A 12,350-nucleotide genomic window follows, 5' to 3' on the forward strand; every position below is an offset into this window, starting at 1 on the left:
GGGTGTAGGGATTGGGGACAATAAATCTGCAAATCAGCTGCAGGGTTTTACCACCACCTAACTTTGTGCCGCTGCCGCTGCCGCTGCTGATCTTTGACATCTCTCATGTTGTTCAGGTAGGTCTCCACCACTTTAAGGTTGCCTACCCCTGATGTAAACTGTATAAAAATCTAAAATATCAGTTTGAAATGTATACAATTTAAAAATAAAAATGGCCTATAACCATTAAAATTTTCCTTTGACAGAGAGATGCAAGCTTTTCAAAGACAAGTCAGTTCCCCACATCACAAAAAAACACTGTACAATACAGAAAATGTACACATTTATTGACAGATTTAAAAACAGTTTTTTCATTCTAAATCTCCACCACACAGTCTGTCTCAGAATACTTTGGTAGGTTCAATTCAAATTTCTTCTGTATATCATAGGGCAGGAACCTCCCTGCAACAAAGTGACGTTTCCCAGAAAATTGAATGGCACATCTCTTGGGCGCAGTAAGGGAAATGAGTACCTCAGGACTGATGCCTTCAGTATTTCCAGCGTCCACATCCCAGCCTGGAAAACAGAGACACTCATCAATAAATATGTCCATATAACATACTGTACATTTGTATTCAAGACTCATTTGAACTTGAATCCTTGGCTTGCATACAGAGGACTTAGACTACCAACTCTGGGTTTCTGTTTTTTTTTTAAACCGGAGTACCCGTTCCCCCTTCCCCTCAAAAGGTGTCAAATGTGGCACCGGAGGGGGGGGGGGGGGAGACAGATGAATTGAAGTCCCACTTTTGGGTGGAACTCCACTTTAATTAGGTATCACTTGAAACACAAGGCAATGACTGCTTACCTTTATTGAGAAAATGTGGAAAGATCTCTTGATAACCTCTGCTGATAAATATGCTAGTTGTTTGACTGTCGTGCTCATGCCATGTCTTCAGCACTTTCTGAGTCACTAACCTGTAATAGGTATGCATATTATGGGTTTTGACCTCAATCTGCATGCCTGATCCAGGTCAATCTCTCAAATTATTACTGTCAGGGATAGCCAGACAATTAGCATTTTCAGGAGGAGGTCAGCAATGGCAATTATTCCTAGTACTGTCCTCCTTTAACGTATGATTTAAAGTCAAAGTAAAGCCATTGATTTAAACAGTAACATTCCCGGCATGCCAGGAATGCTAACTGCACAGTGGCTGTGCTCTCAACCAAACTGTCAAACCATCCATTGGCTGGTGTCATAACGGATCATATGTGCAGCACCGTGGCAGTTGAAGATTAAACAGAGGCAAAGATGGCAGCTTCAATAGGGAAGTTTACTTCCACTTTAAAGTATCACCATGTTTATTTGGATAAAGTGGGGAGGGGTTAGTAACCTTGTCAGATTTTACTGCTATCCAGGGCTCTGTCAGAGCAAATTTCCCCTTACTTTCTGTTTTGAGTGCAAACTTTTTCAAGAGAGTAAATGAGGGAAAATCTGCATCAGGGAAACAGACAATAAAAATGCTGTCAGGGGATCTAGCAGGGGTGGCCCATCCATTAAGGGTGCACCGGCGCCACCCCCTTTCTTCAGCCACCCCCCTCTATGTCTAATGGATAGATTCATGCATTGCATTTGATGAGCACAAGTGGTGGCAGATAATGGGCACAAGTGGCTGCCTATGATGGGCACTAATGGCTGCGTTTGATGGGCATAAGTGGCTGCATTGGGCACAAGTGACTGCATAAGATGGGCACAAGTGGCTGCATATGATGGGCACAAGTGGCGACATTTTATAGGCACAAGTGTCTGCATTTGATGGGCACAAGTGGCTGCATTAGACGGGCACATGTGGCTGCATTTAATGGGGCACAAGTGGCTGCATATGATGGGCACACGTGTCTGCATATGATGGGCACAAGTGGCTGCATTTTGTGTAAAGCAGCCCCCCTTTTGCAGGAGTGTCTCAGCTTCCCAAGACTCCTCTCCTCATCGGCTGAGACAGCAGTGCAATGGCATTGGCTCTCGTTGCTGTCAATCAAAGTCAGTTAGCCAATAAGGAGAGAAAGGGGACAGGGCCAGGCCGCGGCTCCATGTCTGAATGGACACAGGGATCTGCGGCTTGACTCGGGTGCCCCCATAGCAAGCTGCTTGCTGTGGGGGCACTCAACAGGAGGGGGGGGGGGGCAGGAGCATGGAAGAGGGACCCACTTCAAAGAGCAGATACAGTAAGTATAACATGTTTATTATTTTTATCTAAAATAAAATGAGACTTTAGTATCACCTTAAAAAAAAAACATTTTTACTTCACTACTACTTTACTTTACGTCTAAATTGCCATTGGAGAGTTTCCTTCACTTGCTGTTTGGTAAAGGGCTATCTTTGAGTGTAATGCCGCGTACACACGACCGAATTGTCCGGCGGACTTAGTTTGCCGGACCGCATTATGCCAGACAACTCGATCGTGTGTGGGCTCCAGCGGACCTTTTCATTGTAAAGTCCGGCGGACTTAGAAAGTAGTTTTGCATCAAAATTTGTCCGCCGGACTTGGCTTTCAGAGGACAATACGTTCGTCAGTGTGCTAGTCCGTCGAACTAAGAATGACGCATGCTCAGAAGCAAGTACGAGAAGGAAGCTATTTGCTACTGGCTATTGAACTTCCTTTTTCTAGTCCCGTCATACTTAGCAATCGCCGGACTTTTGGAGTGTCCGTGTGTGACCAAGTCCGTTTGTTAGAAAGTCCGCTGGATTGTTTACCGGACTAAGTCTGCCGGACTATTCGATCGCATGTACGTGGCATAAGAGAGTAAATCCCTCTAACAAAGTCCTGCACAGCAGTAAAAACCTGACAGGGCTTCTAATCCATCCCCCCATTGCATCCAAAATGAAAAAGTAAAAAAATACTTTGACTCTGTTTACACTTTCATGTACATTTGTCACTGCTTCCTACACAACATTAGCAGCTTAAAAATTAACGTCACTTGTCCCCTGAAATTGCACTCTATCTGAACCTAAGCAGGAAGCAGTGACAAATGCTAGCCCCTTCAACTATTTATATGTGTGTTCCCTTCACAGGGTTATGGCATTGTCACTGCATGTCCAATGCCCAGAGATATTAATCTACTCAAGTGTCTTTTGTATGCTGAGTATAGAATGAGAGAAGCCTTTAACACCCATTATTCTCTGTGATGTCCCATGGCACACTGATGAATCTAAAAATAATAAAATGACCCAGACTTAGGCAGGACACATGACAAGTCAGGGTTATGTCACAGTGTCATAAGGGTTAGATGTTATCAAGGGTTGCCACCAATTCAGGTTGAGGGGCTCCAGGATGTTTTTTTAAGAGGAGAATGATTTATTTATTACTGGTAATTCTAAACATTTTTATATACAGTAGGTACAGATATTTGCTGTATATAGCGCTTTACATATATATTGTATTTTCACATCAGTCCCTGCCCTCAAGGAGCTTACAGTCTAAGATTCCTAACCCACATTCATACATATGTAGTGGTTGGGTACCACTAGTTACTAACAGAGCTTGTCTTTTGAGTGTGGGAGGAAATCAAAGTACCCTGAGGAAATGTATGCATGCGCAGGGGGAACATGCAATCACTACCATGCATGTAGTATCATGGTTGCAATTCAAACTGATAACCCTAGTGCTGCCACCCTGATTTTTTAAGCACGAAGCAACTGTGCTACCCAAAAAAAAGTGGAGAAAACTGGCTTTGCAGTTTTCTCCAGGATTGGTAAATCCTGCAATGAGTTCTGGAGTCTGGAGTCTTTGTAGAGTAGGAGCATGCACAGCGCAAGCTGGGCAGTTTTCTAGCCATGAGATTAAGTGAGATTAGGTAGTAAATCCGTGTAGAGATGGGCTCAGAGACTATGCCATCCAGATAGATGGGGGGGGGGGGTTGACAATTTCTGTTGTATCATTATGGTGCTAAAAACTCCTGCAGGTACAAACTTTTTCTGTAAAAGGAATTCCTTTAAATAAAAGTGGGCAGGAAAGCTCCTAAATCTGGAGAGTGAAACTGTTCTTAAAGCTCTGCACTTGAAGCTGAATCCTCATCATACATATTTACGATAAGGTGTAAGTCCAGTTCTTGAGGGCATTTATAAAGCCCAAAATAGTTAAATTATTCCTGCAAGCTACCTTTATTTTGCACAGCAACAGCTGGGGAGCCAGTATGTACGATGAGGCCACAATGTAGTGCACTGGGAACAAGATTAGAGATTTTTTGGATACATTCTGGTGTCACTTTGACCGGGTGTTTAAAAATTGGTCTTTGGGTGTCGGTGGCGCCTTCCTACCGTAACCCTATAGAGGTAATCTTGATGAAAGCAAGAATTAGCCTTGCTGTAAAAAATGCAATGCTATGCACCTGTCAAACAGGTGTAGAAAAATTAATCTTTGGGTGTCGGGGCGCCTTCCTACTGTAACCTTATAGAGGTGCTCTTGATGAAGGCAAAAAAAATGCAATGATATGCATATGGTTGGTGTTTTTGCCACATTTGACGTGCCTGAGACACAGTTTGCAGATAGCAACAGTGCAATCTGCTGCAGATGTGCTGAAAAAGGCCCAGACAGCTGAGCTTTGGGGAGTGGACCGGGAAATAACAGCTGTAGAATGTGATGGAATATTGTGGCTGCTCTCTATTCTTTCTTGATGTTGGCCTCCTTGGGATTGTGCCGCCAGTTTCCTCCTCTGCTCTTTCTGGCACCCAAGTCGCATCAGTAACTTCATCATCATCATCTTCATCTCCTTCATCTTCATCATTACCACTGGAGACAACTTGGCAATACGCTGCGGCTTGGGGAACATGAATGCCAATTTGTCTACCAGTGTTCCTCCTTCTCTCTAGGCTCATGTTCCTGTCATCCTCAGCCTCAGAACCAACATCTGAATCCAATAATGGCTGGGCATCATCAAGAAGCAAGTGGCTGACGCTGTGATCAAATAACTCAGCTGACTCCTCAATGGCTGATGTTGTGGCTATGGGAGGAATAGATGTGGACAAGGAGGCAGGTTTAACCACTCTGGCAACTGCAGGGGACTGACTGCACACTTGTCTCTGCTTGCGTGACAGAGGATGAGGAGGATGAGGAAGGTTTAGTAAGCCAGTCTACCACCTCCTCTGCATGCTGTGGCTGGATAGCATGGGCCAACTCACTAAACAGAGGAAATGATGCCCTGCCTGAGGACTGACCACCATGTCCACCTTTGCCTGTGTATACATTTGTTGCTGCAAATCAAGGTGAGTACCCATATGAGTAAGCACTACGTTTAGTGTGACCTACCTACCCAGACCTACCTGGAGCGGTGGTAACCCCATCTCTTTATCTTGGACCCTTACAGTGCCATGAGAATGTTTGCCTCTCCTTGTTGTCCTCCCAGACATTATTGGGAGGCAGGGGGCAGTGCATATAAGCAAATGTAAAGAATAAGTTGAAATCTGTTCGTGGATGCACTTTAATCAATGTAAAGAGGTGTTTGGGGCACTTTAATATGAGTACTTATGCTACACAGACACACTCCACGGATACACTATAATATAATGCACCAAACGTACAGTGATGCACAGAACTATATGGCGTTAAACTGGCAGTACCGCACAAAACTATATGGCGTTAAACTGGCAGTAAAGCACACAAAAGTAAATGGCGTTAAACTGTTAGTAAGGCACAAAACAATATGGCGTTAAACTGGCAGTAACACACACAAAACTATATGGCATGAAACTGGCAGTAACACACACAAAACTATTTGGCGTTAAACTGACAGTAATGCACACAGAAGTAAATGGTGTTGAACTGACAGTAACGTACACAGAAGTAAATGTTGTTAAACTGGCAGTAACGCAATCAAATAGACAGAGTTCAACTGTCACTACACCAACGCTATCTAAACTGTCCCTACTCTAGCTATACACTAATGTAAAGATTACTGACACTGTCTCACTACTCTACACTGAAACTATCTGAGCTTTTCCTACTCTACACTAATGTATATGAATGACACAGTCTCACTACACTACAGTGAAACTATCTGAGCTGTCCCTACTCTAGCTGCACACTATGTAAAGCTGAATGATGGTCTTCCTCATTACACTCACAGTATCCCTAGACTGACACTAAACTAATATTCTATTCTATTATAATCTAACTAAGTAACTAATAGCACTTAACAGAGCCCTGTTCCATCTCTTTCCACATCAAACTCACACTGAAAATAGCTGCCATTGAAAGAATACTTTTATACTATGGGGCGGGAATGAGCCATGATTGGATAAAGTCATGATGACAGTGTGCAATCATAACTCTGACAGTGCTCTGTACCCTGACTGGCTGAAGCTTTCATTGCTTCAGCCAATTAGGGCTTGCAATGCACTGGTCAGCAGCGCAATGCATTGTGGTTTGTTCAGGGGGCTGAACAAACGGCTGAACAACAAGTTCGTAGGACATCCGAACAGCTAAAGTTTGGGCCGAACCATTGAGTTATTTTGAGGGGACAGCAAATTTACACTGTTATACAAGCTGTACTTTCACTACTTTACATTGTAGCAAAGTGTCATTTCTTCAGTGTTGTCACATGAAAAGATATAATAAAATATTTACAAAAATGTGAGGGGTGTACTCACTTTTGTGAGATACTGTATGTCCTTATTCTTATATGTGTCAATCTTCATTAGAGTGTCACATCAGACAACTCCTAAGAAGCTCAGTCTGTGCGCCTCTGGATAGAGGTTAGAAATAGCCAAGTGGTTTAACAAGATGATTGCCTGTAGCACTTCCTACGACCAATCTTTAAATAACTTGTGTGTACCAGGATGAAACATAATTCTCAAATAGATATTACAAAGAATTTGGGGGTCGCTATGGACTGATAACTAACAATGTAATATCAGAGCGAAAAAGTTTGGTAGATACTCAATTTCAGCAGCATGAACAAAGAAATGTGTTGATCAATGAATTTTTTGAATTTACATGCACAGCGTATATAAATGGTAACTATCCAGTAGGAGTAATAACTACGTGATTATGGATTAGCCATCATTATAAATGCTAGACACATAAGCTTCTGTTTAAGGCACAGTAGCATATTATTATGAGTATTACTACGATTGTGGTTAGAGGTTACAAGGTAGACAGAAAGAGATGGAATTGACAATCAACTGTTTCTTGCTGACATTTTTTCATTCATCCCCTCAGTTCATTTTTCTTCCTGTTGTTGAATGGATTTCCAGATGCAGATGGGCAGTGAAGTGTTTTCACATGACATCACGTCTACTGCCTCTCATCTCATAGCTCCTTACTCTAGAGAGTCCCATCAAAGCCATAAAAATGAGGTACAGAAAAACAATCTCCCAACAGTGACCTGTACTGTTAACCTTGAAATGTCTAAATGTGTAAAATGTCTAGTGTCTGCCTATGAGTTATGCTCATTTACTAAACACTTCCATAACTCTATTGCCCTAAAACTTATGAGAAAAACTGTTTGCTCCTTTTGATTACTGCGACCTACTTTCAAACTTTAAATTGGCATTAAACCCCAAAAAAACAAAAGTCTAATATATTGCAGCTTACTAATTGTTATATGTAGTGTCAGCATTATTTTTCTTTTTTATATTTCAATATGTTTATTAGTAAAAGAAAGAACAAATATCCAAGTTCCATACAGCCAAACAATTAGGTATACTGACATTAATTTTTCCGAACATCATACAACACTTCAGAAGGTAAACAAAATTACCATAGTACCCCATCAGCAGCTGTTAAAACAACCAAACAAAACAGCCTTAATATGTGTGCATAGTATTGGTAAGACACCCTAATGGTGTCCCACTGTATCCAAAGTATTTTAATAATAGGGGGTAGAGGAGACCCAGAATACCGGGAAACCCCGACCGCAGTTGCTGGAATGGTCCCGGGACCCACCACAACGTAGGGCCTCCTACTATGGCAGTTGTGTTGTACATAAACACTTCAAGAAATAAAATAATAAATAAAAAAAGGAAAAGAAGAGAAGAGGAGAAAGGAAAGGGAGAGGTAGAAGGAATGAAGGAAGAGAAGAAAGAAAGAGGGTCATCCTGGAGTTCTCTACGGAATTGAAATGTAGTCAATCCATGGATCCCATTTTTTATTAAACATCAACATCTTTGTTTTTTTATTAAGAATATGAGTGAGCTTATCATTGATCATAATCCACCTAAGTTTACTTTTAACCTGATCAAAAGGAATCTTATGCCGCGTACACACGAGCGGACTTTTCAACATCCAAAGTCCGAAGGACCGAGTCCGTCAGACTATCCGATCGTGTGTGGGCTGCAACGGACTTTTGATTCACCAAAGTCTGACGGACTTTAGAATATGGAACATGCTTCAAATTTTCCCGAAGGAACTCCGCCGGACCCGGTCCCCTTCGAAAACTCCGCTCGTGTGTATGCTACTCCGACGGACTAAAACCGACGCTAGGGCAGCTATTGGCTACTGGCTATGAACTTCCTTATTCGAGTCGGGTCTAGAGGTCGACCGATATATCGGCCGGCCGATATATCGGCCGATATTTGCCGTTTTTTAAATAATCGGCATCGGCCGATTGTGTTAATAAAAAGCCGATTCTACAGCGGGACTTTGAAATTACTTCTGTAAGAAGTCAGTGTGAGTTGCCTGAGTCGTCATAGCAACACTTTCCTCCACTCTGGGCAGACTGCCAAGAAAAGAACTAAATGTTACAATGTTTACACTTCTGAATGAATGATCTCATCTCTGTGTGTAGAAGTTCTCAGTTTAACCATTTAAAGACTAAATCTTTTCTGACACTTGTTGCTTACAAGTAAAAATCCAGTATTTTCTGCCAGAAAATCACTTAGACCCCCCAAAAAATATATATATTTTTTTAGCAGAGATCCTAGGGAATAAAATAGCGGTTGTTGCAATATTTTATGTCACACGGCATTTGCACAGAGGTCTTTCAAATGCATTTTTTTGGGAAAAAAATACACCATTTAAAAAATAAAAATAAAATAAAAACAGTAAAGTTAGCCCATTTTTTTTTTTTTTTTTGTCCAAAAGTTTTGACTACCTGTTTTTATTTAATATATAGGTTTTTTGTTTTTTTTTAATCTAGATCATACATACAAGTAAACTGATTGGAGGTTTGTTTTGTTTAATAAATGTTTAAAGCGGGAGTCCGCCGGGACTCCGCGTTTTTTTTTTTTTTTTTTAAAGCCAGCAGCTACAAATACTGCAGCTGCTGACTTTTAAAATAATGACACTTACCTGTCCAGCGCGCCCGCATGTCGGCACCCGAAGCCGATCTCTAGATCGACACTCGAGTGCTGCCGCCGCCGCCATCTTGGGTATGGGAATCAGGAAATGGAGCCTTTCGGCTTAATTTCCCGGTTCCCTACTGCGCATGCGTGAGCCGCGCTGCGCAATGAGGACGGTCCCCACTGCCTCTGGGATCTGTGTGTTTCCCAGCAGGCAGCAGGGCACTTGCGGAAAGGGGCGTAATGTACGCCCCTTTCCGCAGAGAGCTAGCCCGGAAGTGGGTGCAGTTACCTGGATTATCCAGGTAACTGCACCCCCCTCCCCCCTGAAAGGTGCCAATTGTGGCGCCGGAGGGGGGGAGGGTTCCGATGAGCGGAAGGTCCATTTTAGGGTGGACCTCCGCTTTAAGTGTAAGAAATTTTCTGTATCACTTATGAAGACTGCTTTCACACTGGAGCGGGCAGACGTTGATGGTAAAACGCAAGTTTTAGCGGCTCTTTACCATCATTTTAGCGGTGCTATTTGGCTGCTAGTGGGGCACATATAACCCAGCTAGCGGCCAAGGAAGAGGTTAAATGCGCCCATGAAGCACCGCTGCCAAATCGCATTGCATGCGCTTCGGCAGTGGTGCCCATTCATATCAATGGGCAGGAGTGGTGGAGGAGCGGTATACACCACTCCAAACGTGCTGCTTGCAGGACTTTTTTTTTTAAGATCCTGCCAGAGCATCGCCTCAGTGTGAAAGCACTCTGTCTTTCACACAGACTGCAGGGGAGCCATTTTGCAGGCACTTTACAGGCGCTATTTTTAGCCCAAAAGCGCCTGAAAAATGCCCCAGTGGGAAAGGTGTGTTAGATCAAGGGGGATTAAAAATAAATAAATAAAATAAAATCGGCCTAACATATCGGCCCAAAAAAATCGGCATCATATATCGGCTATCGGCCACCATGATTTCTAAATATCGGCATCGGCATCGGCCAGAGAAAAACCCATATCGGTCGACCTCTAGTCGGGTCGTACGTCATCACGTTCGAATCCGTCGGAGTTTAGTGTGATTGTGTGTGGCCAAGTCCGTTCAGCCGAAAAGTCTGTCAGAACTCCGTCGGAATTCCAGCAGAACTCCGACGGAACTCCTTTGGAAGTCTGTCGGACTTAAGTCCTCTCGTGTGTACGGGGCATTAGACTTTCTCCAGTTTCTTGCAATCGTGATTCTCGCCGCCAATAATATGTAGTTGATTAGTCTTGTTGATTTTTTGGGTGTTCCGTTGGGTAATTTATGAAAAAGTGCACTCTCTGGAGACCTGTGGAGGTTTACTCCCGTCACCGAATTGTTTAAATTAAAGATCCGTATCCAAAATCTGATTACAAGTGGGCATTGCCACCAGATATGGTGCATTGTCCCAATCTGTCCGTAGCATCGGAAACAATTAGATGAGGTAGAAGGATACATTTCAGCTACTCTAGTGGGTAGTGGGTACCAGGTACCAGCGTAAGAGCGTTTTGTAGTTGGCCTCATTAAGGGTGGTATTAATGTCAATTTTGGATAGCTGATAAGCAATATCTTGCCAATCTGGCAAATCAAAGGTGAGGTTCAGGTCTTTTTCCCATTGGCCCATATAAGCTAGCTTAGTACCTGGGTCAGTAATGGAGAAATATATGGCAGATATCTGACCTCTCTGTAATCCTGTAGTTTGACAAGTTAGTTTAAATGTAAGGGGGTAGTTTTCTTTTTTAAGTTTATTTTTCCTTTACTTTCATCTGGTGATCCTGGCAGTAAGCCTGTTTTTTTCAACTTCCTTTTACAGACCAAGCTGTCCAGGCAAAGTAGCGAGTTGAGGGTTAAGACTAGGGATGAGCTTCGTGTTCGAGTCGAACGTACGTTCGACTCGAACATTGGCTGTTCGGGCGTTCGGCGAAATCCGAACTCTTGGTCCGTTCGCGTCAAAATTCGTATGGCGCGCGCGGACCACAATGCACTGCGATGGCGCAGTGCATTGCTGGCTCATGATTGGCCAAGCATGCACTGTGACCCCGCATGCTTGGCCAATCGCAGCGCCAGCAGCGAGGAGAGCCATGATTGGCCACAGGCATCCTGCCTGTGGCCAATCATAGCTCAGGCTGTGTAGTGCACGCCCCACACTATATAAGGCCGCCTTTGAGGCGGCCTCGTGTAGTGTGTTGGAATCTGAAGCAGTGGGTGTTCTGTGTACCTTCAACACAGTTACACACCAATCGTTTTTGGCTGATTTCCTATCTTGCTCTTGTGTAGTGGTTATTGTCTGTGCCCTGACCGCAGTATACACCACTACACTATATTCACCTCACCTATATAGCTAGCTAGTGATCTATCTTTAACCACTTAACAACCGCCCATTGCCGATTAACGGCTTCAGGGCGGTTGTTTAACTCTGAGAGGCCGTTAATTAACGGCCTCCCAGAATTCTGCTCTCGCGCGCCCCCTGGGGCGCGCACTCGAGAGCATCCGTGACCGCCGGGTCCTGTGGACCACGATCACGGTAAACGGCCGCTCGTCGCGGCCGTTTACCACGTGATCGCTCCGTCAAATGACGGAGTGATCACTTGTAAACAAACCGGCGTCATGTTATGACGCCGGTTCCTCCCTCCCCTCTCTATACCGATCGGTACAGCGGAGGGGAAAGAGATCGGTGTCAGCAGCGATGTGGGCTGCATCTGCAGTGCCCACATCGCTGCTCACCGAATTTAACCCCTCAATTCCCTGCCAATACTCTGCAATACCAGTGCATACTCTGCAGTACCCTGCCATTACTCTGCAGTACCCCCCATTACTCTGCAGTACCCTGCCTTTACTCTGCAGTACCCCCCATTACTCTGCAGTAACCCCCATTACTCTGCAGTACCCTGCCATTACTCTGCAGTACCCCCCAATACTCTGCAGTACCCGCCATTACTCTGCAGTACCCCGCCATTACTCTGCAGTACCCTGCCATTACTTTGTAGTACTCCCCAATACTCTGCAGTACCCTGCTATTACTCTGTAGTACCCCGCCAATACCCCGCCAATACTCTGCACTACCAGTGTATACTCTGCAGTACCCTGCCATTACTCTGCAG

At 43.9% G+C, this 12,350-nt stretch overlaps 1 protein-coding gene across 1 annotated transcript in view; it reads right to left on the bottom strand.

The window, feature by feature from the left end:
* Nucleotides 1-305: 305 nt before the first annotated feature.
* Nucleotides 306-12,350, bottom strand: part of YJEFN3 (YjeF N-terminal domain containing 3) — a 358,972-nt gene continuing 346,927 nt past the window's right edge. The window contains exon 6 of the mRNA XM_077475431.1: nucleotides 306-555. Coding sequence (XP_077331557.1) covers nucleotides 356-555 — 200 coding nt within the window. The 3' untranslated portion in view covers nucleotides 306-355. The remainder of the gene's footprint in view (nucleotides 556-12,350) is intronic.

This window comes from Lithobates pipiens, unplaced genomic scaffold, assembly GCF_037356315.1.
Source record: "Lithobates pipiens isolate NorthernLeopardFrog02 unplaced genomic scaffold, aLitPip1_a1.2 Scaffold_13, whole genome shotgun sequence".
Classification (NCBI taxonomy): Eukaryota; Metazoa; Chordata; class Amphibia; order Anura; family Ranidae; genus Lithobates; species Lithobates pipiens.